Source organism: Protopterus annectens, chromosome 5.part1 (genome assembly GCF_019279795.1).
Source record: "Protopterus annectens isolate FY-2018-M chromosome 5.part1, PAN1.0, whole genome shotgun sequence".
Taxonomy (NCBI): Eukaryota; Metazoa; Chordata; order Ceratodontiformes; family Protopteridae; genus Protopterus; species Protopterus annectens.
In genome coordinates this window covers 795,886,293-795,913,694 of record NC_056736.1, presented here as the reverse complement: position 1 = coordinate 795,913,694, position 27,402 = coordinate 795,886,293, and the positions used below count along the sequence as shown (strand labels likewise).

Here is a 27,402-nt window from a genome sequence, read left to right as displayed (position 1 = left end):
CCCACCTGGCTGCTGTGAGCTCCGCTCCTGTGTGTGCAATAAAGTAAGTGTGACAACTATTGCAAAATCTAAATGTAAGATCTATTGTGCCACTGTCGGTTCCTAGGATGAATTCTGATGTACTATGGTAGTCTTACTGCTTTTTATGTTATTTTCAACATATGCTGCTATGTTGTAGGAATTACACGTGGCTTGTATTTTGCGGAACTTAGTGTATCCATAGGATCCACACTGATATCTGTTCTATCTAGATGTTACTGATATGTAGTACACGTCCTTGGTTTTTTAATCGTGGTTTCGTGATGCAATCATATTCATTATTGAAACGCCGTACAAACGGCTTGCAGTAGTTGTTATGAATGCTAGGTTTATATTTCATGTACTGTTGTGCTTAATTTGTTGTTTTCGCTAGTCTTTTGATCTTCTTATGTTATAAAACCTCTAGCTTGTGGTTGCAAATACTTCCACTATCAGAGTGGTGTGTGCGGACCTCGTTATAAATGCGACCAGCCCTATGATTCCAATGATGTACTGTTTTGAGGCTACATTTAGCGTTTGAATGCTAACAACTCTATTTTAATACGGTACAGCTTTACTTTTGAACCAAACGCTCCCTCTAATGGAGCGCTATACACGTTTGTTGATCTAAATGCTATGTTAACACTTTTGTACTGTTAGGGGCTACAAATAGTGTTTTCACTGCTCTCATATTTAATTTAATGGGACATAGCGTCACTTTTAACTAGATGCAGCCACGGACTGAGCGCTGTAAGCGCTTGTAGTTCTTAAAGCTCCTACTATCAGAGCGGTTTGCTTGGGGCTTTTAATTACTTTAATGGGACACAGCTTTACTCTCTAGTCCGTTGCAGCCACGGAGTGAGCTGTATCGCTTGTAGTTCCTAAAGCTCCCACTATCTGAGAAGACTGCTTAAGGCTTCTGTTTAAATTAATGGGACACAGCTTTACTGCTTAAACAGATGCAGTTACGGACTGGCTGTATGCGCTTTGTACTTCTCATGGCTTCCACTATCTGAGCGGCTTGCTTGAGGCTTCTAATTGGAAGTAATTAGCCCCATGTTTTAACTTATCCGGTATTTGGGACTTCAGTTAGCATTTAATCTCTGATTTACTATAATTTAAGGGCACACAGCTTGACTTTTATCCTATCACTGCCTCCAGCTGAGCAATACACGTGATATGCTATAGCTGTACCCTGGATGCTACTTTAGGATATTCCTATGTTTTTGGGCATGTCTAGCGGTTAAACTGTTAACTAAAGCAGTTAACTTGAATACTGTCCCCATATATGTTCAACACGCAGAGGCTTTTATTGCATTGTGCTTATGGATTGTAGTGGATGTACCTAGCTCTCACTAAACCCTCAGTAGGTTACTTTGCTTTTACTTGGAATGTTCCACCTGAGCTGCCAATACTACGTAATACCCTGGCCATGCTCTCTTAGCTTGTAACAGGTCATTGCTCACACTGTTATTACTGCCCTGACTTGTAATGCTTTTGATATTTATAGAGCGATGAATTCTAGACTGTGTTGTTTTTACTGCTCTGATTCTTAATACTTTTGATGTTTATAGAGTGAAGAATACTAGACTGTGCTGTACCTTACTGTTTACTGTATTTGTATATGCATCTGAGTCTGCTTTATACCTACACCTACTTCCTATTGAACTTACACTGTGATTTACTTTTCTCTCTCTTTCTATCCTACCAGCACTGTGTTCCAGCTTGGTCCTACACCAAACACCTGAATAACACCAGCCAGGTCCTTTTGAACAGTAGTGTAAACTAAGACACTTACCCTTCAACTACAAGTGTTATAGCTACGTTATAGCTACAGAACTACAAGTGTTACCTTTCCTTGGGAAAGGCTTTGAATGTGTATTGATACTGTACCTCATATATTAATGTTAAAACTTCAGTTGAATCTCAGGTAGCCTAGCCAGCAGCCGGACCCCCCCCACTACTCCTACCATTCTGTATACTACCCACTTGGCCCTCTATACTCAATCCTTCTCCTGCCTAGACCTTCTCCCTTGCAGGTTAGCTATACACTGCTATATACCTGCTGCCCACTAGGTGGCGTCCTCATACTTTATCTTTCTAACTCACTACCTTTCAACACCCTCTCTTCTAACCTACCCCTGCATCTTTGCCCCCAGTACCTCTGTTCCCAGCCTTTTTTCGGGCTCACATATATTATCTCTTACTGTCCTAAGACATCCTTAGAACTATCATCTCCACTTTCCTCCTGCATTTCTACCTTTTAACCTCTTATTATTGTTCACCTTCCTCTACCTTTAGAACAACCTACAGAGTCTTCCTCCTCACTGATTGTCTTCAGCCTACTTCTGCTGGCCCGCTCCCCACCCTACCCCATATCCCACCCACCCCTAGGGCTCCTACATTTATTCCTCCATACACCACACCCCCTACTTACTCCCACCAATCAGACGCAACAACCCTAAACCACTCCCACCCCTACCTATAATCAAACTAAACTATCCCACACCCACTCCTACTTCTTAGCAAAACACCTACTACATCACCATGACTATGACTATCTTCCAGTCACAACTGAAAATAGCTATCTCCTTCTTACTACTTTCCTCACTTATGACTACTTACTTCCTAACCTCCTATGAACACTCTATAACTGTTTCTCTCTCACTTCCTTCAAAACATACCTCTACAGACACAACATCCCAATCCTCTTCCTTCTTACATACCTCCTCAGAAACTATATACATTCTTCCCAAATACCATAGGCTACTACACTATAAACTACTTAAATCCAAAACTAAAAAATTTATTGAAACTTTCCAAATATTTAAACCAGAAAGATATGCTACAGTACTCCTTCTACTACAAGATGGCGACATACACCCCAACCCAGGCCCAGAAAATAATAAAACCACAACACATAAAAATCATACCAAACCCTTCTCTCCCTCTTCCTCCATACCCACTAACCAACTATCCATAGCCCACCTCAATATACGTAGCATCTGTAATAAAATTAGTCTACTCCATGCCCTACTTGAAATACACAACTTTGACATCTTATGCTTAACAGAAACCTGGCTAAAACCTGTAATTAAAGACATTGAGATTACCCCACCTGGTTATAGCATTGTAAGACATGATCGCTCCACCAAGAAAGGTGGAGGAGTAGCAATTATATATAGAACTAACCTAAAACTTACTCTTCTTGACCTTTCCTTCTCCCAAAACTACAATGCTGAAATAATTTGCTCAAAATACAAATCAACAATAGTAAAGCAATAAACATCATCTGTGCATATATCCCCAGGAAATAACATCCCTACCCTAGAACACATTCTAGAACATATCTCTAACAAACTTCCTCAAGAAACACTATTTCTTGGGGACTTTAACATCGATTGGATATCATGTAGCAACATTAACCCTACTTCTCATATAAACCTAAATGGTTTTAAACAACTCATTAATGGTCCGACCAGAACCAACAAAAAAAACAAAAAAGAAACCACCTTGGACTGGATCCTTACTAACTCCCCCCTACAAAACTACCAAACTGGCATCCTTCCTGGCGACATTAGTGATCACTCCCTCATTTACGTAGTCAGAGCCAAAACTAACCTAAACTTTCCTACCACTCACAAAACACTATACTCCAAAAAAAATTTTATTCCTGAACAGTTTCAAACAGAACTTTCACAATATAACTGGACCCCTCTAAAACACCTCACACTTAACAAAGCCGTTGAATACTTCAATTCAGCATTCCTTGCAATCCTAAATCAACATGCCCCAAGTCGCACTACTAGAACAAAGACTAAGACAGCACCCTGGCTAACCTCCAATACTAAGCATAAAATTATTCTCAGAAATAAATCTTGGAATAAATGGCATTCCTCTAGAAACCCAACAGATCATCAAACCTTTAGAGAGCTCAGAAACAGTACCAAAAAAGCTATCATAACAGATAAAAGTAATTTTTACTTTAAACTCCAACAATCCACTAATAAAGAACCAAAAAATTCTGGTCTACTATTAACAATCTAATTACCCCAGGCAAGTTAATCACACCCAATCCCCAGGACTTAGACCCCGAAGACTCTACTTTAATAGGCAATAATTTCAATGCTTTCTTTACTTCATCCATACAAAGTCTTGCTAACCACCTATCTCCTGATACCTCTCAACTGCTCTTAAGTAGCTTCAATGACTCTCTTCCTCTCCTTCAACTACAACCCATACCCACCTCTTATATACAATCTCTATTACACAAACTTAAACCCACTACCCCTCAGCAGACAAGCTTCCTGCTGAATTCCTGCAAGTAGCAGCTAAAGCTATTGCCTATCCTGTCTCTATTCTAATAAACAGATCCATAAAGAAAGTGCTTTCCCAGCAATTTGGAAAATATCACACATAATACCCTTACACAAAGGAGGCAAATCTACCGACCTTTCTAACTTTCCAATTGCACTGTTATCTCCTCTAGCAAAATTATGGAAAAATGTATACATAAACAACTACTAAACCATCTCCTCCTTAACAACCTACTAGCTGACACCCAACATGGATTTAGGCCTTCACATAGTACTACCACTGCACTACTCTCTTTCACCAATACCATCAACTGTAACCGTAATAACAACAAACTAACCTCTTCTCTATTTCTAGACCTGTCAAAAGCCTTTGATATGGTAAATCATACACTTCTTCTCCACATACTGAAATCCCTTGCCTTGGATGACTCTTCTTTAACCTGGTTCTCATCATATCTAGATGATCGACATCAAGCAGTACTCTGGAAAAATTCTCTATCTACTCTATTACCCATCTCATTAGGAGTACCACAGGGATCTATACTAGGCCCACTTTTATTCTCCATCTTTATTAATGATCTCCAATCATCTATCCAAAACACTACCTGCATACAATATGCAGATGATTCCACTTTAATCTGTACAGCCTCCTCTCAACCAGAACTCCAATCCCTTACACAAGCTACCTTTTCAACCGTTGAACAATGGTTCTCTAAAAGATGTCTTCTCCTTAACCCCAAGAAAACAAAACTATTACTTTTTCACCTACACATAAATCTACTCAACTACATTTTACTATCACTGCAAGTGATAACTCTCACATTACTCCTGACTCCACTACAAAACTGCTTGGTGTTACTATTGATAACAATCTTAGCTTTGACCACCACATTAATAACACAATAAAACAGTTAATAAAAGATTGGTTCACTATACAGAATAAAACCCTTCCTTACACCTAAGGCACGGACTACTTTAGCACAATCACATCTTATCTCTACCCTTCTGTATGCATCCTCGATCTACACTAATCTATCTAAAGGTAACCTTAGGAAACTGTCTACATCCTACCACAACATAGCTCGATTTGCCACTGCATCTCAATATAGAACTCACCACTGCATAAACTTAAAACTTCTACACTGGCTGGAACTTCCTAACAAGATTATCTATCAACAACTCTTAATAGCACATAAAATTTTATATCAACCCTCAAAAACACCTGCTCTTAGCAACCTCTTGACTCCTATAATAATTTAAAACAACTCGCTCCTCCCAAAAGCTACAAGTTAACATGACCAGAATTTCAAACTCTGCAGGGAACTGCCTTTTCTCCAACTCAGTTGGCAAAATATGGAATAACCTTCCCTTACATATCTCCTCTCTAGCCACTTTTCCTTGCTTTAAAAGCAACTTCTTTCACATCTGAATAACTTCTGGCTCTGCTCTTGTACCAATCAGACTAACCTACTTTCATCTTTCAACTATATTTGCATTTTATTTAACACTCTAAATCTCTCTCTCAAATCATAAATAACATTATGATTCTACTGTTACTAAAAAAAAAAAAACATTATTATTTTTATTTTCATGTTTTTAATTACATAATTTGTATTACATAGTTAGTATTATCTATTTGTTATTAGAATAGCATCACCTGACCTGAACTAATTTCCTTGTATTATTGCTCTTTGCCTATATCACAAGTGTCTTTTTTACATGTATTTCTATAAACATGCTTTAATCTGTGGAGCTTTTCTCCCCGGGCCTCCACTGAAAATGGACAATGATCCAGTTGGACTAGCCCGGTCAACAAATGTAAAATAAAATAAATAAATAAATAAATAAATTCTGTTCTGTCTTTATACCTGTTTGTTTTAGAGACTTAATTCAACAGGAGCACCTTCTCATAAAATCTCACTGAGAAGTTTGAGCCAGAGTTCCCTTCCCTTCACTTCTTCACCTATGATAAAGGTGAGGGGTTGTTCCTTCTTTACTGAATATGGAGAGGATTTAGCATTCCTGTGTCCTGTAGTGTCAGAAGGCTCACATCAAGCAAGACCTCAAGGAAAGACTGAGGGACTACCTTTTAAAGTGAACCAGTGTCAGTTGATTGAGCTGATTGCTTCTGGGTGAAAGGAATGAAAAGTTTCAAAGCTATCCTAGCTCCTGATTGTGCAAGAAATGGTAATACTGCAACAGTATAGCCTAGAAGATCCACAGTCATGTTGCCTACTTCTAATAGCTAAGATTTTATATGTGCATCATAGTTACTGCTGTTCATGACTAGCAAAACAAGATGGTTCCTCAGTCAAGGGGTATTATTAACAGTCATGAAAGAAGGACTTCCATCCTTAATAGGACTGCAAAAATAGTACTTGATGGCAAAAATATGAACCAGAAATATTATATTTGTTTAAAGTATTTTATTTCAGAGGTGTCTTTCACTTTGTAAAACAGCAAAACAGTGTTATATCTGCATTACTGAGTTTGCTCAAAATCAGTACATCAGTTCCCAAGTTAACAGTATTGTATCATTTGAGTAAACAAACATTCTTGTGTGCATTCAGGTATTTTCTGCCTTTTTTGACTAAGTGTGAGATAAAGAATAAGGTTTAGAGAAGAGGATTTGCACGTGTGCATTTCTCTTCTAAACTAGATATGCTGTATGGTAAAGCTGCATAATTTTTCTGTATTTGCTATGCGTGGTTTTAGTTTTCTAAAATGTGTTTAATTGTGAACAGTGCTAAGTATCCTTGCCTTGTTAATATGTCATGATGGAGTCACTGAACCATTGCACCAGCTGTTTTTTTTTTTTTTGTAACATCACAATAGACTCCCTCTTATCCAGTATCCTTTTAACCAGCAGTCACATTTCTGTCATAGCAACAGACGATAGAAAAGAACACCACTTCTGTCTCCTCCGGACACTTCAGAACACCTGGGCTTATCATTTTAATCTTAAAATGTTAAAATATTGAAACAAAAACAAACTTGTATTGCAAGTTTGTTTTTGACCTATAAATGCTTTCTGATTTTCTGACTTATAAATGCTATTTTGTATGCTTTTTTCTGATTAACCAGTCATTCGTTTTTCCAGCCTAAGTTCCGGTCCCAGCAAGACCGGATAAAAGGGAGTCTACTGCATTTAGCATGCACTGTAGATTTGTCTTTGCTTGTAGGGAGTTAGGCATATCAGGACAAAACCTTGTGACAAAGATTTTAAAGGTAAGTTAAAAATAAAATGTAGCATCAAACTGACTTACTAAAAGTAAAGTCTAAAGATGCATGCTGCTAAGGTAAACACAGTGAAACGTAGTACTGTGAAGTTTTTACAAGACTAGCTGTAAACGGTTGTGTTTTTCACTGGTTACAGGTACTGCTTCATTTGTCTGCATGATTGCCACTGGAACCTGGAACCCTAAGGGACCAGACCTCAGTAACTGTACCTCGCACTGGGTGAATCAACTTGCCCAGAAGGTTGGTTGATTGAATCAGTTTTATGATGCTCATTTGTTTCTAAGTACTGCTTATAATCAAATGCCTTTAGAATATGGTATGCCTGACTTGTTAAATATTAAAAATAAAGAAATTGTTATCTTCATATGTTACTTAATACATTAATGTGCATATTTGCTTTACAAGCATAAGGATGTATATTGATGTTCTTTGTAGGCAGTGATGCAGTACTGATTCTTCTTCCCGACATGTAGAAGCCTATAACAGGCCCAGTTTCCAGAGTTTTGCATCCAGGGTCTGACATCTAGACATCTAGACATTAGGGTATAAGAGAGGTGTCTGTATTGCCATGCAGTCTGATACACTACTACATTTTATAAGATGCATAGTCCATTAGTTGTTTTCTTTTTTTTCCAGAATTTCTTACAACATCAGCCTACATGGAATCCACAGACCTGGCTCCTCCTGCTTCTCATACCTTGGCTTCAGCCAGTACTTCCCCAAGAAACATAAAGACAAAAAAATTGAAGGAAAAGAATTACACAAGTAATAAGGATCCTTCTGTGTCTGCAGTCAAGCCAGCCATTGACTGAGGTGAGGCACATTTGCAGCCCCTTGGTCTGATGACTTCTTGACCCAAGTCTTCTGGCACAACCCCTTGGGTGGCTGTCATGGCAGCTAGGCATTCAGTTATGGCTCCTCCAATGCTGGCATCAGATGGGTCTGAAGCTGCCCCACAGTCTTCAGCTTCTGATGCTCGAGTGTTGGTTACCGGAGAAGTTAGTTTATCTTTTTCAGCTGTTGTGCATGAACAAACTTCAGGAAACCAGATAGAGGTTGCAGTCATCTGAATGTGTAGCGAGGCCTTCCTTTCTAAACAGATGCCTAAACAAAAGAGACCTGCCAGCTTGCCTCAGCCTACTACCAGTCTTCAGCTGCTACAGCCCAGGTTGAAGGACAGCTCAGAACTTTCTTAAGATAGCCCAGGAATTCGTGGCCTTTATGAAATCTAGGGAGATCAGACCACCACAGCTGTCTTCCCCTGAAGTATCTCTCAGTAAAAGACAGCGGGATGTTTCCTTTCAGGAGGAATCTAAATCCTCAAGATTTGAAGATGAGGAAGAGTTGTCATGATATTCTTCGTGTTTCACTGTTGCAGTCATCTCATTTGGGTTATCTGCCCGCAGGTAGCCCTCAGCCGGCCTGAATACCAGAGTCTTGGGATTTCTGCATCGGAACTTACATTTATGGTAAGTGTACATAACTGTACTTTCTGAGCACCTCCCCCCTCATTCCTACCCTGACTCTGACTCTGATGATACCCTCTCTTCTTTTTCTCCCACTAAGGATTTTTCCTTCAAGGATACCTTGTATAAGATGAAGGAGGCCTATAACTGGGAGAGCAAAGAATTTTCTTGGGCTGAAACCCATTACAGACAGCTTCTAAGTCTGTCATCCCCATGCTCCACTGGATAAGGAGTTCCTTTCTGGCCATACTGCACAGTGTTTGAGAAATTTAACAAAATGAGAAAACAAATGAAAGCTGTGAATGAATTCTGTTTGTCCCCCAGTGTCTCTCTGCACCCTGATTCTTTGCCACCTGTCCCAAGGAAACCAGATTGTTTCTACAGAATGCTTGACACTCACAAGTACCTTTGCAGGAATCCGCAAGCTAGTACTTCAGTAGTGTCTACTCAACCACCAAAGGTGCCCTTAAGGGTGCAGCCAGACACCCTTTATCTAATTACAGAAGAAAAATTTTTTTTTTTTTTCTTCATAAATAATGAATTTGAGAGATTTGACCAAAGACACGTGTATCTGCTATATTGTTAGATTTGACAAAAGACACATATATCTGCTACACTCTGTATGAGGACTCTTAATTGCTAATTTTAAATGTTAAAGGACTTGTAGTGTTTACAGGAACAAGTTAGTACTCAAACAGAAAAATAGCCAGGGGTTTCCAAAAAAAAAACAAGAACCAAGTCATGAAAGGAAGCACAAGAGACTCTCACTCAACACCAACGAAAAACCAAAGTGGGTTCAGATGATCCACAAATGTCTGTAATATTTCTTGTATGATTGATGTATCTGATGATGTGTGTAGAATTTCTTCAGGGTTAGGAGACACAAAGCAAAATCTGTGCCAAATTTGAAATGCTACCACAAATTAGGGACTGATTCTAATTTGCGGTAGTATTTCAAATTTTGGCTAAGATTTTGTTTTGTGGCTCCTATCCATGAAGAAATTCTACAAACATCATCAGACACATCAAAGAGCAAATTATTACTAAAGCGGTGGTCATTACTGACAAGACCTTACAGAGAAACATAGAGAAGAGAGCTAGATCAGCACTGCAGGTTTCCAGACCTTATCTAAGTGTATCAGATGCATCATGTAGAGCAGCTGCTACAAGTTCTGTCAGTTGTAGACATACCTGGCTGAGAACACAGCCACTCTCTGACCAAGTAAAGGGTGAACTACTGAATAAGGAGTTTTTTTTTTTTTTTTTTTTTTTTTTTACACTTCAGCAGATAATGTCTTCTGTTTGTTTCCCACACTTTGATGCAATAAGAATTACTCTTCTAAATCTTGACCTTTGCCTCCTATAAGAAAATGTGAGTCTTCCCCAAGCAGAGAGACAAAGACAATCTAGGATTTGGCAACCTGATCAGTGGCCTAGACCTGGGGAATCCAAGGACCCTATCAACCCCCCCCCCCCCAAGAGCAGTTGTGACTGTGCACATCATCCAACGTGACACAGCACCCAGCTACATATAAACCAGAAAGAGGTGCCAGCAGTCTTTCTAGCTGTGAAAATCTTTCAAAGCAACCTGAACCCAGGAACTTCAGACTTGCACAGAAAACACCACTGCTACGTGGTATATAAACAAGCAAGGGGGAGCCAATTCCTTGATGTCCTTCATGGATGCATCTGCAGTCATAACAACTGGGTTGTCCTGTCGTCAGGCAGCCCTTCCAATTCCTTGTTCCTCTGCAGTCTCACAATAAAGATTTGGCTTTTGGAAAAAGAAATGCAACTTACAATCATAACATCCTACATCCTGGGCCAGAACAGCACCATAGCAGACTCTCTGAGCAGGGACCTTATGGACCCAAATGAATGGAAACAGAAGAGGGAAAGTGAAAGAGAGAGATTTTCCTGAATCTCACCCATCATTGTGGACACTCCAGTATAGACCCTTTCACTTCTATTCAGGACAGACAACTAGAAAGGTTCTGCCCTAGATCTCACCAGACATGCACGTGGAGGGCAGACAGCTTCTCTTTCAAATGGACAGACCTCTTTCTGTTTGCCTTTCCACCATTACCCTTGATCCCCAGGGTACTAATAAAAGTGAGGTCAAACAGGCCAAGCATGATATAGAGAAACTGTTGATGTTAATGATTGAAAAGAATGCTGAGAAATGCTGATGGTTTACCAGAAACTTAGTAAACAAAAATGATTTACATATATGTACTCATATGCATACATACATACACAGCCTTGATGCTGAACTTTTTGCTAAAGCACTTGACATAGTACCCATCTACAAAAGGATTTAGAAAATACTGTTTATATGAGGACAGATGTCATAAATGAGTAATCTGATTGATGAATTTGGTTTATGAAATGTAAATTGCAATAGTGGTGAGAGTGATCAGACCATTGGTTGAGTATCGTGGTGTCATAAGTGGAACACAAAATTACAAGATCCAGTACTATCTAAAGCATTTAGGTAAAACAGATTTGGTTTCATGCTGAAATACCGTACATTTTAATTCTAGATCAGAAGTGGAGAAAATGCAGCTAATCTTGCCAATGAGCTGGCAAAGCATACCAAAGGGCCAATTTTTGCTGGTGATGTGACCTCGTCTGTCAGGTTAATGGAACAGTTAGTTGATATCCTCGATGCTCAGCTTCAGGACCTACGACCAAGTGAAAAGGACACTGCCGGTCGGAGTTTCAACAAGGTAACTTCTTCATTTTTGTTTTGGTAATTAGTTGGTAACGCTGTACAGCTTTGATAATCATATTCTTCTCTTTCTGTTTCCAGACTCTTAACTTTTTCTTTATATCATGTTTCATCACCATTTATTTTCTTTTTAATTTTGCATACTAGTAAATAAATGAGTGAACAGTCACAATATTACCAAATTTTACATGTTCTGCACATAAGTTTAGAAATGTTAAGTAATTCTTTAATTTAGTAATGTCATTATCTGTGAACCCAGTGTGAAGGGTTACTATATGCTCTGGATTTACACAGATTTCTGCAGAATCCTAGTTTTTCAACTAACAGAATTTTTTTGTGTTTAATCTTTGTCTAAATGAAAAAGTTCCAAAAACGTGAGCGGACATGCAGAGCATACATTAAGGTATGTCTCCTGTGCTGTCACTCTGCCTTTTCTCTGCTTTTGCTACCTACCTGCATTGCTTTACTTTCATCTACGCATGATCTTTTTTTTTTTTTTTTTTTTTTTTTGTTTCCATATCAGCTGTACAGTTGATTGTTTTGCACAAGCTTAATTATACAGTGAGATATCCTGGACAAATGTGTCCATTTAAGCGAAGATGGAATTATCTACATCTAAACTAATTAAGTCCTGTCTTTATAGCTATGATTGTGCAAAACAGCTGTATGACATTTGGATAGCCCGTTTTTCTCAGCAGGGTGATGGTTTACATTTTGGGATTTTTTTTTTTCCATAAGCTATTTAATATTATCAAGTTACTTTAATTTGCTGGGGTCTTTTTTATGAGCTGTTTACTGTAATTCAGCTACCAGCAAACCAGCTGCAGCGTAGACTTAGCTGTAATTTTAAAGAAAGTTTTACATTTTTTTTTCAAGTAAAAGCTAATGGAAGAATTGTCATGTGCTTAGTGTACTAATGATATCAAAACCTTAGATTCTGACCAGTACCATGTTCAGTATGTAACAAATCAAGCACCTGTTTTATAACGGCTTTTAAACTGTAAATCAAAATCTGACATAGACTCTGAAGATGAAGTGATTTCGTCCTTTGTGATTCAGGATTCATTTATACCTTAGATTTAAGTTTTAAGTTTGTATTTCTCAGTAACTAATCAGACTGGCCTCAGCTGACCAATTTTTTCCCCTCTCTAGTTAATAGTTGCAGAGATATCAGTGGGAGCGTTTTGACTATTCCATTTCCCATTAATGAAAAAAAAGCCTTTAATGCCACTTTAAAGCATCTTCCACCTGTCAGGAAGGTCATGGCAGCTCTCAAGGCAGACAGAAAGAGGATATTAAGATGGATTAGGCTAATGAATCTTGTTCTGACAATAGCCGCAGCCAGGCTTTGCCCCAATCATTCATTTCTGTGCACTATAGTGTTTCATACCAGCATGCTTTTGTTAATGTAATGCATGACATTTGTAATGATAATTCTTTAAAAATGCTCTGGCTACTTTTATATGTTGTTAATGACACATTATAAGAATGTAAACTGGACTGAAGTAAATTTGGTGATTCAGCAGAGGTACATGCTGCATATTTAATTCATAATTGCACTAAATGTTCATTAGAGTAAAGGCCTGTATCAGATTTATTAACTGATTACCCTGATTGGTTTTACCTTTTTTGTCCTGCAATGATTTTAGTGAATTTCTGTTATTTGCTTTATTTACTGCTGTGGAAGAATTATAACTTTAAAGACATGTTAATTAACCAAAATGCTTGTGGAATTGAATACTTCATAAATGATATGTTTAATTAATGCTATAGTATGTGAGCAGTTCCATGTAAACTGTGATGGCTTGTTTATGATGAATATGTTTGCCTGCAGTACAGTTTTCAAGTTAGCAGTCCCATTATATATTAAAGCTTAGGTAGATCTAGTGGGCAGTCAGTGAGTAGGTCGGTTTATTGTGCTTTGCTTAAAAAGGAACACCATATGTGATTATTGCAAACCTGAATCCGTAAAGTAGAAAGGCTGTTTTCATAAGAACAGCAATGAAAAAAGCAGTATCAAAATGGCCTTACAATTTGAACATATAAGGTCTACCATGGACACAGCAAAGAGCAGAAGAAAAGCTGGCATTTCTTTCTTTGGTACTGATCTTTGAAAGTGGGGTAATCATTTGCAAATGTTTTGCACGATTTCTGCTTCTCATATGCAGTTCAGTGATTAGACCTTAAGGACCCCACAGTTGCCTAGAACATTTCCAGGAGACACAACAGAAGATAGGCTTGGAAATTGTAATTTCTGTTAATTTTTGTTGGACAAAAATGCAAACTTCATGAAATGGCATTTACAAGTGAAACGTGTCTTATCACTTATTAATTTTTTTGTTGAATGATGAAATGTAACATGTTTATGTATTATGATCAAACTATCATCTTTAAGTATATTGTGAATGCTGACAGATACATACCATATGCTATGGTCTGTTGCCATTCCAAGTTTTTTAGAAACTGCTGCTAAATGAGGCATATCCCGTCTGGGCAATTTCTTTGATAGAGAATGTCTAATGACATAGCATGTGAACAGTACCTGAGCTGCCTAACAGGAGGAGACCTGAAATATGGTTTGTTTGTTTGTTTGTTTGCTTGTTTGTTTGTTTTCAGATACTGTGGCAGAACATGTTCCTTCCCTCAAATTTCTTATTTTCCCCCCAGAGTCTACTGTTTAATAAGTTACTGGAGTTATAATGGCTAGGGTACACTTTCTCAGTGGAAGCTTGATCTGTCATAATGCTGTACTAGATTGAGAGTGGCTATCAATGCAGTTTTTAAACTCCTCTGCTCTTGGATTGTGTCGTGACATTTGGGGCTAAGTAGTGTTTAGCAACACTGCTTGTAGTACTGGGCCACTGTTCACACTGATTTTGTTGACAGTAATTTGAAATGTATGCAAAGTGCAAATGTATTCTGTTTGCATAACATACATAGTCAGTACTAGCTAGATTGCTGATTAAGGGGATAGGTCCAGAAGTATACATTTTAAAATGCAACATTTTGAATTAAGACATTGACTATACCTTTGTGTCAAGATATGAGTCATACTTTTTGTAATTACCTAGCAGTAACATTTACAGGTTCTGAGAGTACTCTTTTTTTTTTCTTCTTGCATAAACCCCTTCTCTTCACAGCTTGATTTTATTTAAATACTATGTTTATATTTTAACTCCATATTCCCATTATGACCAATTATATAGTTAGAATCCTAATGTATTATATATATACTTATTTATATATTATTGAGTACATTTTCCTCTCTGTCGTAAGACTTACTTGTCTTTCCAAATCACTAGTTATAATGTATAGCAATACAAAAATCAATCCACGTTTACTTTCGACATTTGGAAATGAAAAAGTTGCCTTATATACTAATACTATCTTCTTATTCTCCTCTATATCTCCACCTCTCTCCTATACCATATCACTTAATCATAATGGGGAATTATGATGCTATTTCTCTTCCTAACACAGGATCACTGTTCTCTCTTGCCCTTCCAAACTTGTGTGTTCCCTGCTGTTTATTTCATACCCAGTTTCATTGCCACATCTCATAAGCTATAAGTCTTCCTGGACTCAAGCCACAGCTTTTCCAATATATCCTCCCAGCTTTCTCTACTCCTGTCTATCCTTTCTACATTACATCCCTTTGCTATCTTCTTCTTAATCAAATTCCCTACCACTAAGATTTTCTTCTTGTTCTGTCTTATCTGTTTTGCACTCCTATTTCCCATGCCACATCCACTCCACATTAAAAAAAGGCCATGACTTACCTCATTTTCCTGTACACTCTTCCTGAAATTCTTATCAACTCAGTCCATATGTCCTATACTGCTTTACATCCCTGCAATGTATATAGGTGAGCCACATCCTCCATTCCACACACCTAATATTTATCAGGCTACCACCCCTTCTTTCGGACTGTCACCAGTGTTCTGTACCATCTAATTAATCTCTGTGCTGTACATCCTCATCCACACTACACACTGCCACACTTGTCACTCCCCACACTTTCTCTGACTACTTGTCTTTCCATAAACTGTCTATCTTCCAACTTTCTTATCACCTTACAATTCTCATCATATCATAAACTACTATAAATGACGCCTGTTATTCCTTACTGGGCCTCCTTCCATTCCACACCTTTACTTCCTATTTGTCCCCTTACCTCTCTTTCTGTTTAACTTTTGGGCCCACTTCACTAGCCCTCCTCCCATAAAGCAGCCAGCCAGCTCCTTTTTCTCATTCTATATTCCCCTCTCAGTTCTGCAGATTCCTTAAACTCCATCAATCCATTTCTTTGAAAATATTCCCAACCGTAACTATTCCTGGTCTGTATACCATTCGGACACCTTTCTTTTCCACTGTCCACCTCTTCCTTCTAACTCCAGACATCTCAATGGCAAATACCCCATTTTCATTACCATCAGTACTATTTCCCATATACTTCGCCACCCTATTTTCCATCCCCTTTTCTATCCTCCAATATGCCTCCGTGCGCCCACGTAAGTGTTTGTGTGGTGTTAATAATCATCACTTATCTTGCTCTGCCTGGCATACCCCAGTCTCCTGCTGTTTTTTTTTACCTGCTTAACTGCCCCAGCTATCTCACTCACTTTCCCTCTTCAAATATAAATGTGTCACTCATCTTCTGGTAATACCCTGCTACTGTGGACTTATCCTTGTGTGTTTTTAGTATGAATTACATGTGGCAGAATTAATGTTTTAACCACCTTCACCCTCCCCTGTAATGAAAATATCTTGTTTGACTGACAGTCTAAAGCCTTTCTAATCCACTCTTTGACCTCCCCAATTCTTCCCTGTCGTCACTGTCCATTGTATATCTTCAACGCTTATACCCATCTTCTGTATCTAACCATGGTATCCTTACCTCTAGCACTACTAAGTTCGTCAGATGACACTTTAGCCATAATTTCCCCCCAATCCCCTTATAGGCATCCAATACAATAGTTGCTTTAATTCTTCTTGTAGTAAAACCATGCAGCTGTCCACAAAACAATGCATACTACTCATGCTTTCCATGTGTCACTCTCCTCCTATCATTCATCTTATCCTTTCAGTCAAACTCTGTATGCCAATTAGAAATAAATTTAGGTATAGCAGACACCCTTGTCTTGTTCTTCTTCCTGAAGTCACCCTCCCTGTCCTTACAGCTTTACACGCACAGACTCCCATTTATCCAGTTTGGCTTGCCTACTCCTACTGCAAAAATCCCATCAAGTATTCCCACACTGTACTGTCAGGTGTGTTCTGTACATCAATTAGCATTTCCTCAGGTCATTCTTCCACTTGAATTTCCATCCATTTTATGATCAGTGCCATCCAGTGGTTTGATGTCTTTCATCATTTAAAGAGTTCACCTCTTCTTCCTCAGTAATATCTATTCTAGCTTTTGTGCCAAAATTGTTACAAGTATAAAATCCAAATTGTATTATGAAATGGGTCCTTAATTTCTCAAGTCCTTTACATCCCCTTTCCCCTTAAGTAATATTATTTAGTGCAGCTTTATATATTGATTGGGGAATTTCCACCCATTTTATTACTTAATTGAACAACTCCTTCATCCTGTCCTTATGCCCACTTTCTTGTAAAGATTTGGAATCAACCTGGGCAGTCTGCTTTCCCATTTTTCAAATATCTGCTAGACTCTCTCACTTTCTCTGTCCCTCTGCCTTTATTCAATTTTGCCTTTGCCTTCCTGTCAGCATTAACCCCTTCCCAAAGTCTCCCAGTACTTTCCCGCTTCCTGTACAATGCTTAAGAATTTAGGGCAGCATTTGGAGAACTGTATTAACTCAGAGCTCAAAAGCACCCACTATATTACCTCCATTTCCAAACTGAACCTGAGTAGGAGTATTGTTATTTATTTATTTCACCTTTTAAGAGTAGCTTTGTGGTAGGTGTAGTACATTAATTCAGTACTGTGCTAAGTGGAGTCATGCAGGATCTTTGCTGTACATTTGGAACTCTGGTTCACATACCTGTTTCCCCTTGGAAGAATATGGATAAAACAGGGATATAGACTTTTGGAGAAGTTTTTGAACTCAATGAATCCTGAAGATCATTGGTGGCATCATCTTCAAGCCTCATGGTCACAAATTCCAGGTTCCATGATGGTAATATTAGTCATATTTCAGAAATCTTTCAACTTAGGAAAATGACAGCACCCTATCAAAATATCAAGACTTTTCATAGCAAGTCCAAAAATTAAAAAAAAAATTGTAATTTGCAGAACACTATATTAAAGTGCAAAACACAATGATATGCCTCAAAAGTATTTTTTGTAGTGGGTCAAGCCTCCTGCACCCCTTGTGTGTAGAGCCACACTCCCTGTACCCAAGAAAAGAAGGAAAACTCTGTGATAAATGATGCAGTTTATGACTCTTATGTCACTTCATGAAGATGAAGTACACCAGTCAGTCCCTTCAAGTGTCCAGAAAGGAAAAAGGACCATTTTTGTATGTATTAAAAACGAAGACACTTTAATGAGTATGTGCTTCCATGTAAGCACAAAACTGTAACAGACTACGACAAACTAAGCACTTTTGTCCTTAAAATACCAGGACTTCTTCAAAGTTCAAACCATCAGTATAATTAATGCCCTTCTATTGTTTTGTCTGTGTGTGTGTGTGTGTGTGTGTGTGTGTGTGTGTGTGTGTGTGTGTGTGTGTGTGTGTGTATGAAGCTACAGTGATAGGGGCTGTAACAGAAATTATTCCCTTTGAATTAATGTGTTATGTACAGGTGCTGTAGGTCAGTAACAGAACTATAGGCTAGCTGTACAAGCCACTGCACATGTGGGCATCACTATATAGGACTATTTACTATTTACATTTTATTTTATTTTTTCTGTGAGAGGGCATACTGTTAACATTGTAATATGACACTTGTAACTTGGAATGACTCTCTGCATTAGTTTTCTCTAACACTAACAAGGCAGTAGTACAAAATGCATTCTTGTAGATAACACTGAAAAAATTGTTACTGAAAATAAAAGGAAAATATAGCCTTTGCTAGGTGTATGTTTTCCACTATTTGCATGTAGTTTTTGTTTTATGTAATGCTGCTTGTAAGCTGTTGTAAGTATGTTAGAGATGGCCTCTACCTTATCTTTATGTCAATGTGCAATGCAGTATTATTGCAAAGTATGTCCTTAGAAAAGTCTATATGGCAGTGTCCTCCCTGGAGGAGATGGCTCCAGATCAGGGGAGCCTAGTAATAAAATATAGTGTTCATAAAAGAAAAAAATGTGACATTACACACCTTCCAAAATTTTGGAATAAACTTACCTTTGCAGTCAGTCATTAACTTCTTTCAAAAATATTACTATGGTATCTACACAAACACACACACACACACACACACACACACTCACATTGTGTATATAAATGTATATGCATATGTATGTGAGTATATAGATATGTATGTATGTATATACATATATATATATATATATATACACACACACACACACACACACACACACACACACACACACACACACACACACACACACACACACACACACACATACAAATATACTATAAGTGTAAAATATCTGGGAAGTTACAGTAGTCAAACTTCTTGAAGGCACACGGGTCTTAAGGTTAACAGCTGAACCTATGAAACTAAGATGACTGTTAGTAATTTCGTAAAGTAAGTTTATGTGTTTGCCATCCCCCTACAAACAGTGTTAGAAAAACTCAAGGATTCCGAAGGAAATTAGCCACATTATGAAAGAGAAAAACTGTTCAAGTCAACCTTGCTGTAATTTACTAAAACTGAAGTTGGGTGTCATGGGTTAAATGCTACATATGACATTAATTTAAAAAGCATCTCTACCTTCTACTGCCTTCTACTTTGCACATTAGCTAATTTTATCCTATTTTTTTCTTTCTTTCACCAAGTTTTTACTTTTTGTCAGCTAGGTGTAGTTCAGTTCCAAAAATTCTTCAGTAGCTCTTTCTTAATTTCATTGTTTTCTTGCCACAGTTCACGAGGGTCCCAATGTCTTTTTTCCATGTTGTTTGCATTTTGTATAATTTTGAATGGGAATGTCTTAGTCTGAATGAAACAAGGAAACCCACATTATTTCTGTAGTGACTATAATTTCGCAGCATGAAACTGTGTCTTATTGACATCTGTAACATACTATAAAAAAACAACAGCAGCTTAAGTGAGACTGTTTTCAAAGAGTTAGCTGTTGGAAAAATCTTTATATGAAGAACGTGGATCATTTATGCAGGATACAATGTTGACTAGTAACTCTCTCTTATTTTAGTGAGTGAAGTATTGCTGTCCTCCGTAAGAACTGTATAAAATTAAAGGAGGTTTAAAATATTAGATGGTGATTCAGACTATCTTACCAGATGCATGAAGTTTTAGTTGTCAGCTGCAGACAGTTGAACAAAGCCATTGAGCATGACATCTAATTAAGAAAGTGCAGGAGTGGCATATAAACTTGTTAGACCTACAACTTTCAGTTTCTAACAAAACCCTGCAATTTAGCTACATTAAATTAAAATTTTAAGTGCACCTTGATTTGCCTTTTAGTAATGTACAATTAGTAGAAAACAGAGTAATTCAATAACCAATGAAGCACTGACTCTGTTTCCAGAGAGTTTAAGTTGTTAGTGACTCATAGCACTGTAAGTGATGCAGAAACCAAGCTGCCTGCCTTTTTGTCATCTAAACCGTGTGATATGATAGAAATTATGTATTTTGTGATCAAGATGAATTAAGAAAAATCATGTCACTATCACATTCTCCATTAGATCATTTTACTGTAAAACAAATTACAAAACAATAGTATATCTTTGTTAATAATGCATTAGTACTGTATGTACAGAAGATAAAGATATACTGGATTATTTTTTCACTTTCTGACTCAAATTTTCAGTTAACCTTTTTTTTTCTCCCAATTGTATACTAAATCTGTATCAGAAATTTTAAAAATACAGATTAATAACTCTGCTTGTTTAAAGCATCACATTTTATGCTGGGAAGGTTAGAAAGCCTGATGTTTCAGCCCAACAACAGGTGCTAAGATTCATGTTCCACCACTGGCTACCAATATAAAGTGCAGCGTAATAGGTAGGGATTGTTGCACTTCTAAGGTGCCCAATTTGCCTCAGTTGAAGGCAACTCAGATACATATAAAGATCATATAGCACTTACTGAAAAAGAGTAGGGTAAATATTACCTAGGGTCTCCCCTGAAAATAGGTCATGCCTAGTGAAGTAAATTGAAACAACACAAACAGTAAGTAAATAAACATTTTTTCAGCATGTAGAAAGAACCTTATTATACCGTGACCCCCCCCAAAACGTGCACGCTGATTGGCCAGCGTGCCCGTTGTAAATCGAGTTATACTAATGGAAAAAGGTCCGGTCGCCCGGACTTTTTTCCATTAGTATAACTCGCTTTAAAACACTGTCTCGCTATTTTAAATGGGTTTAACATAGCGAGACAGCTTTAAAATAAGCAACGGAGATCTCGTGCGGTCTCATGTTAAACCCATTTAACATAGCGAGACAGTGTTTTAAAAGCAACGGAGAAAGCAAGATCTCCGTTGCTTTTAGTGTCTCGCTATGTTAAATGAGTTTAACATAGCGAGACAGTTTTAAAATAAGCAACGGAGATGTCCGTTGCTTATTTTAAAACTGTCTCGCAATATGTTAAACTCATTTAACATAGCGAGACAAAAAGCAACGGAGATCTTGCTTTCTCCATTGCTTTTGCTCATCGCTCTGATGTACCGCGCAGGCGCGCAGTACATCAGAACTGCCGCGGATGCCAGACATCTGCGGAAGGGCAGTAAACAGGCATTATACTATGCCATTATTTAAGAAAAGTAATAGTTTCTTTTCTTAAATAATGTCATATAATAATAACCCACTTCTGGGTGTGGGTAATGCTAAATTTACCCACGGTTGGCTTTGTTTGGTCCCTCGGGCACGCCAACCGTGGGTACATTTAGCATTACCCACACCCAGGCGTGGGTTATTGCTATATTAGTACATGCTTAAGATGCAACAGTGTTGTGCACCATTCTGTGACTCTCCTGGTTAAATCAGTCATATTCAGGAACTGTAACATTTAGAGACTTGGCAGAAACATACACAAATGTCACAAAAACCTGTTTCTGTTGACTGTTTGGGGGTGGTTTTTGTTCATGTGGAAGTGGTATACAATTAAACCTCCCTAATAGATTTTATTGGCCTTGAAGCCAATTTTTATTTTATGGTCTTTATATAAAAACTACATAAGCTAGCTTTCATTTGTTTCAGTTGTGGGTGTCACAAATGATGATGTCATCCAATGAATGGTGAAAGGACACATGTATACAGCTTTTTTGCTGAACAGCACGTATCCCAGGCCAATGAAACAGCTAATTGTCTTGAGTGTTTTTTTTATTTAGTTATTTATTTTTTTTTGTAAGGGAGATGATCAGTGATGCAGTGTCTGTTGTTTCATTAATCTTAAAATCACATTTAGCATACCCTGCAGAACAAACCTTCTAAACTTCTTAGAGTGTGCATATAATTTTAGCTAACATCTGTCACTAATTTCACATGAGAACTGTCAAATGGGGATTACCTGGCCCAGTTTGTTATGGAATTTTTGTGTGACTGTTTGCTTCTTGTTGAAGATGAAGATTCTGTAACAAAAAATGAATAGCCTTTGATACCATATGATCAAAAAAACCATGGCAGCCAGCTTGTTCTGTGGCTGAGATTTCTGCCTCTTACAATAAGCCGGTTAAAATGACATATTTATTTTCAATGTCTTTGTACTACATTAGTGATTGCAATGCAGACCATGTTCTGCAAAGGTACAGCACCTCGGGGTATTCTGTTTTCTTCTGTTTCACCTCTGACTGAGCGTCATTGTTGCTAATGAACTGCATTTGACATATCCCTCTCAAAAGCACACTGCAGGCGGCTCTGGCAGTCATTTTCACGTAGTTTGTAGGTAACATCTGCAGTGCTTATTTCTTCTGCAGCCTGAATAGTATGGCTTTGCTTCTGATTTTTTGACATTACTTAATAACAGAAATATACAGTATTATTTTTTTTTGGCTAATAGAATTGAATAATGAAATGTTTCTTGTATGTTACCTGAATAGCTTTTTTTTTGCTTGGGTAAACCTGCTTTCAGTTACAATAATGGAGTCCCTACAACAGAGGCAGATATATTGTAGGTATGTTTAGGTCTGTTTCTGTTTTTATATAGACACCAAAATTAACAACAGTTGAAACCATGTATTGGCAATTCATTATCTGAAATCGGCATGTGGTAGAAGGTATAGTAACAGCTGCAGATCAGTACTTTATGCCCAACTCACATGTGCATTCCCTCATCATTCAAAGTGCCAGTTCTTAGTCAAGCTCATTCTGTACTGTTACATTCCATTCACAAGTGTTAGTATGCAATGGCCATTAACATTGCTCAGTTCTAAGCGCTTTGGCTCGAAACTCTGCATTTCTGGAAAAGCTTGGCTTTGAGAGTCCAGATTCATACAGCTATAATGCTATTTGATATCTTAGAAGTGGAGTTTTTGCTTGCCATAGTTAGCACTGTTGAGCACCTGTTCTGCGTTCCCATTAACTTATCCTTAAAAAAGATAGTTTTGTCAAGTTACTTCCTTAGTTTGTCCCAGTTCTCTCTCATTTTTTGCTGCCTTTATTTGTCCAGTGTTTTGTCATGTGATCTCTGTCTCATGCCTCCTCCAAAATGTGCACATTAGGTTTAATTACCATTCCATCGTGGGCATTTAAACATAATTCCTTAGGAAATACAATACAGTAGGAAATGGAGGGAGAGCTGCAGGAGGATGGGACAAAGCAGGATCACAAGAAGGGCTTGTTTCAACTATCCAGGAGGAAATGAAAACAGGAATGGACTGTCATGAGCTCTGGAAAAGTTATAAGCATCATGCTGTTCAGCAGTATAACACTTTCATGCATTTCTTCATCTTCTTATACTTTTTTCAGTACAGCGCCTTATAGCTTTTCTCCACATCACATTGTCTAGCACAATTTTGTGCCATCTCTAGATAATACTTTATGATGGTTCTAAGTTGCTTTTTCTGTAAACGTTTGCATTTTTTTTTCTCCCTAAATTTTTTTCTTGAAATCATTTCATAAGTTTCTGTTCTTGGTGCAGTTTGGGTTTTATTTCTACTAGCAGTGATTGTTGTTACAGGCTAAACAATCTAACTTAGGCTCCCATAATTCTTTGTATGCTACTGAAGTGCTTGGCTTAATGCTTAGCAGCTGCTTTGGAGCTCTGAATCTTCCATACTACAGAACCCTCTTTGGCAGAATTAAAAGGTCTGACTGTAAAATTCTGTAATTTAGCTCCTCAGCTGGGTCCTGCATTTACCTTTATTGTGATTGTGGTCTGCGTATATCTTCTCTGAAGCGGGAGTTATCTCAGTTATTAACACAAATTGTTAAGTGCACTGACAGCACATTTTTATTCCATGTTAGTATTGGTTGCTAGGCTCAGTTTGTCATAACTTTTAAAGGAGCACGTTAAAGCAAACTGCTATCTCTGTGGTGCAGATGGATGAAGCCTTGAGTGTGACCCAGACAAAACATATTAATTTGTGACACAGGTGCTGAATGAGGTGATTGGTGTAGTTGGGAATGAGTGGCCAGCACTCACTTTCCCATTCTAGGGGGTAGGAATAGCCTGACATCCTATTGTATGGGCAAAACACAATGTGTCCCACCAAGCTTTCCATTGCACAGTACCCCGAGCTGATTCATACACATATGTGTACTAGAGTTATCAGAGCAATATTGTGGTTGTTCTACTCCATCAAGAGAATGTTTATTACAATCAAGAAAGCCTGTTTGAAAAGTACTGATAGGTTCCTGGTGATGACTTCTCATAACTGGTTCTCACCCTTATCAGGAAAAAAATGGTTGTTCAAATGTTCCTCGGGCAACAGGCACAAAATTTGCTTGAACCAAAAAGTCAGAACAGAAAGTCTTTTTCTTGTATTATTTCTTAGAATCACTAGGGTGAAAATTGTTTTCCTGATAGTTAACAATGAGCTTATGGAAGAAGGCAGTGTATGTTGTCCTACAAGTTAAGAAATTCAAAATGTAACAGTTTAAGGTTAATTTTCATTATGAAAACTTTTTGACTCTTGATTTACCCATTTCTTTGCTAATTAAAATTCTGTTGTCCTCCCACCAATAGCTTTTCATGCCTTCTAACTGCACAATCCATGCCCAGGGAATTCCTGCATTTTTTAATGTATAAGTAGCTGTTACCCTGAGTTTAGTGTTAAAGATGTATTACATGGTTCAGGAAGAAACATATTCCTTATGAAGCATCACAAGTATCTTTTAAACAGCAAATGTTTCTGCTCTCCTTTGCTAGAGCAACTGATTGAAAGCATATTAGGGTATAGTAGGCTATAGGACAACTGAATTGCATAGGTAGGCTATTACATGGGTAAGAGAGTGGCCCCATAAGATCAGTGGATGGAGCAGAGTGAGGGAGAAATGGATAGAGTACAATAAGTGTGGGCTGGCGATGTTGTTGTTGAGATCTTTAGTGTGGTTCCTGGATATAAAGCATGTTAAATGATATGGAGGCTACACTGATAGGTTATGGTGATGAAAAACCTGGAATTGAAACTATGTTGTGGACTGATGGCTGGAAAGGTAGAAAGCACAAATAGGGTTGCCACCTGTCATTTGTTTGTGAATATCCAGAAGTCAGAGCAGTTGTCAGAAGTCATTCTGGAAAACACTGTTCAAAGTCTATTCTGTTTACAGCGTGACAGAATGTTTGCATTTGTAAAACCTCAACCTCTTTCTTTCTATCTTTTTTGTTTTTGTTTTTGTTACAGAAAAGCATCAGCAATGTGATGTGGTTCAGTCTCAGATTGCAAAAACAAGATGTTCTATCCCCTCTTGACAGGCCCATTTACATCACAGAATGAATATGGATATGCACAGTTGCAAGGAAATTAGTGGAGGCAGGGTTAGGGATGGCACAAGGAGGATGACTTCATTCTGGTTTTGGTTACAATGAAAGGTGGCAAGCCTAAGTGGAGAGCTGTAGGAGAACGTGGACCAGGATCACGAAAGGAAAGATGTAGGTTGGGAGAATGCGGTAGACTGTAGAGGGGAGACAGCTGATAGATGGATAGAAATGGAGAGGCACAAATCAATCCTGACATGAGGCAGCCAAGAGGATAGGTAGAAAACAGCAGGCTAGAACTAGGGCAGGGCAACAGGTGTGATCCAGGTAAAGAAAGATAGAGAGTTTTAGGATGCAGGGCAAGAAAGTGGTGCTTCCTGTATAGACAAAGCAGAAGAGGCAGAACATTCTCACAGTTATACCATGTGAGCAAAAACACATAGCTTTGCTGTTTTCTGAATGTTAACAGAGTGTCTTTGTTAAGTTGTATTTCCACAGGAAATATAGCAAGAATTAAACTGAGGCCACATCTGCTTGATTTGATGATAGCTCAGATGAGTGTAAGAGATTCCACAGCACCTGTTTTTAAAAGAGAAGGGCGAGTTCCCTGGTGCCCTAGACAATTTTCCTTTAGCCAGTATGAACACTACTTTGGATTGCCCCTGAAAAGTGGCCTTTGACCTAGTAGGACTAACCTGGTCAACAAAGTGTAACTAAATAGAGGGGAAAAACTACAAGATTATGAGACAAAGCAGGATGACAAGAGAGGAAGAGGGTGATAGAAAAGAGGAATGGGCTGTCATGGGGGAGCAGAAAGGTTAGAAGCAAAGACAAGGAGCATTGCACCTGACATATGAAAGGTTGTTTAGTAAGAGGAGCAATTATGGGGGAAAAAGCTTAGGCTGGAAATGGGGACCATTGTGTTGACAGAGCAGAAGGTTTTAGTGTTGGGAGAATAAATGACTAAAGAAATTAAGATCTTTGGCAAGAGGTTTATAATGAAGCCAGTTCTGTGACTTAGAAAGTCATGGGAAGAGGTGCCTAAGGTGTTCATCTGTGGAAGGTATGGCCAAATGCTGTGACACACATTGCTATTGAGGACCACTCAAAGGAGACAGTTAATGTGAAGTGTGCAGGGCCAGGGAAGGTTGGAGGCCTTAAGCAATAGCCAACATGCTAAGAAGGGAAGTATTGGGGGTGTGTGACCACTGGCTGCTGCAGTGAACAAAGTAGAATGAATTGTGAAAGGTAGGGGGATGGGACACAACAATCAGGCCAATTCTGTATCAGTGTCAGGGTCCATCTATGCCCAAAATGGAGAGCAGTACTTATAATATTGAGGGAAGGTATGTATCTCACATTTGTACCATTAAACTAAGATGGGAATGGGAAGGTGATGTCATAGAGTCATGAGACAAGAACAGGTACTCTAGAGATAGGTAGAGAAAGAATGACACTTGGACCATGCTAGTTTATGAATTAGGTGAAGCACATGGATATTCCTGCATGGAAACAAAAATAGTGAATGAAAGCAATGAGCAGGTAGTATTACTATGAAGTGCACTGAGACTTGAGAGGAAGATGGGGTGAGTGATACTTAGGGTGATAGTGGACATTCCTTGTGTCACTATTAACATCAAAATAATGGACAGTGATA

General features: G+C 38.2%; 1 protein-coding gene across 23 annotated transcripts in view; it reads left to right on the top strand.

Annotated features, from left to right (window-relative positions):
- The window catches only part of ADGRL2 (adhesion G protein-coupled receptor L2), a 1,061,651-nt gene that overhangs the window by 792,415 nt on the left and 241,834 nt on the right, over nucleotides 1-27,402 (top strand). For 15 of the 23 annotated variants that reach the window (XM_044073413.1, XM_044073427.1, XM_044073415.1 and 12 more), the window contains 3 exons: nucleotides 7,711-7,814; nucleotides 11,584-11,769; nucleotides 12,136-12,174. In XM_044073413.1, the coding sequence (XP_043929348.1) occupies nucleotides 7,711-7,814; nucleotides 11,584-11,769; nucleotides 12,136-12,174 (329 nt within the window). The remainder of the gene's footprint in view (nucleotides 1-7,710; nucleotides 7,815-11,583; nucleotides 11,770-12,135; nucleotides 12,175-27,402) is intronic. The other 8 variants (XM_044073432.1, XM_044073424.1, XM_044073431.1 and 5 more) reach the window with 1 other exon arrangement.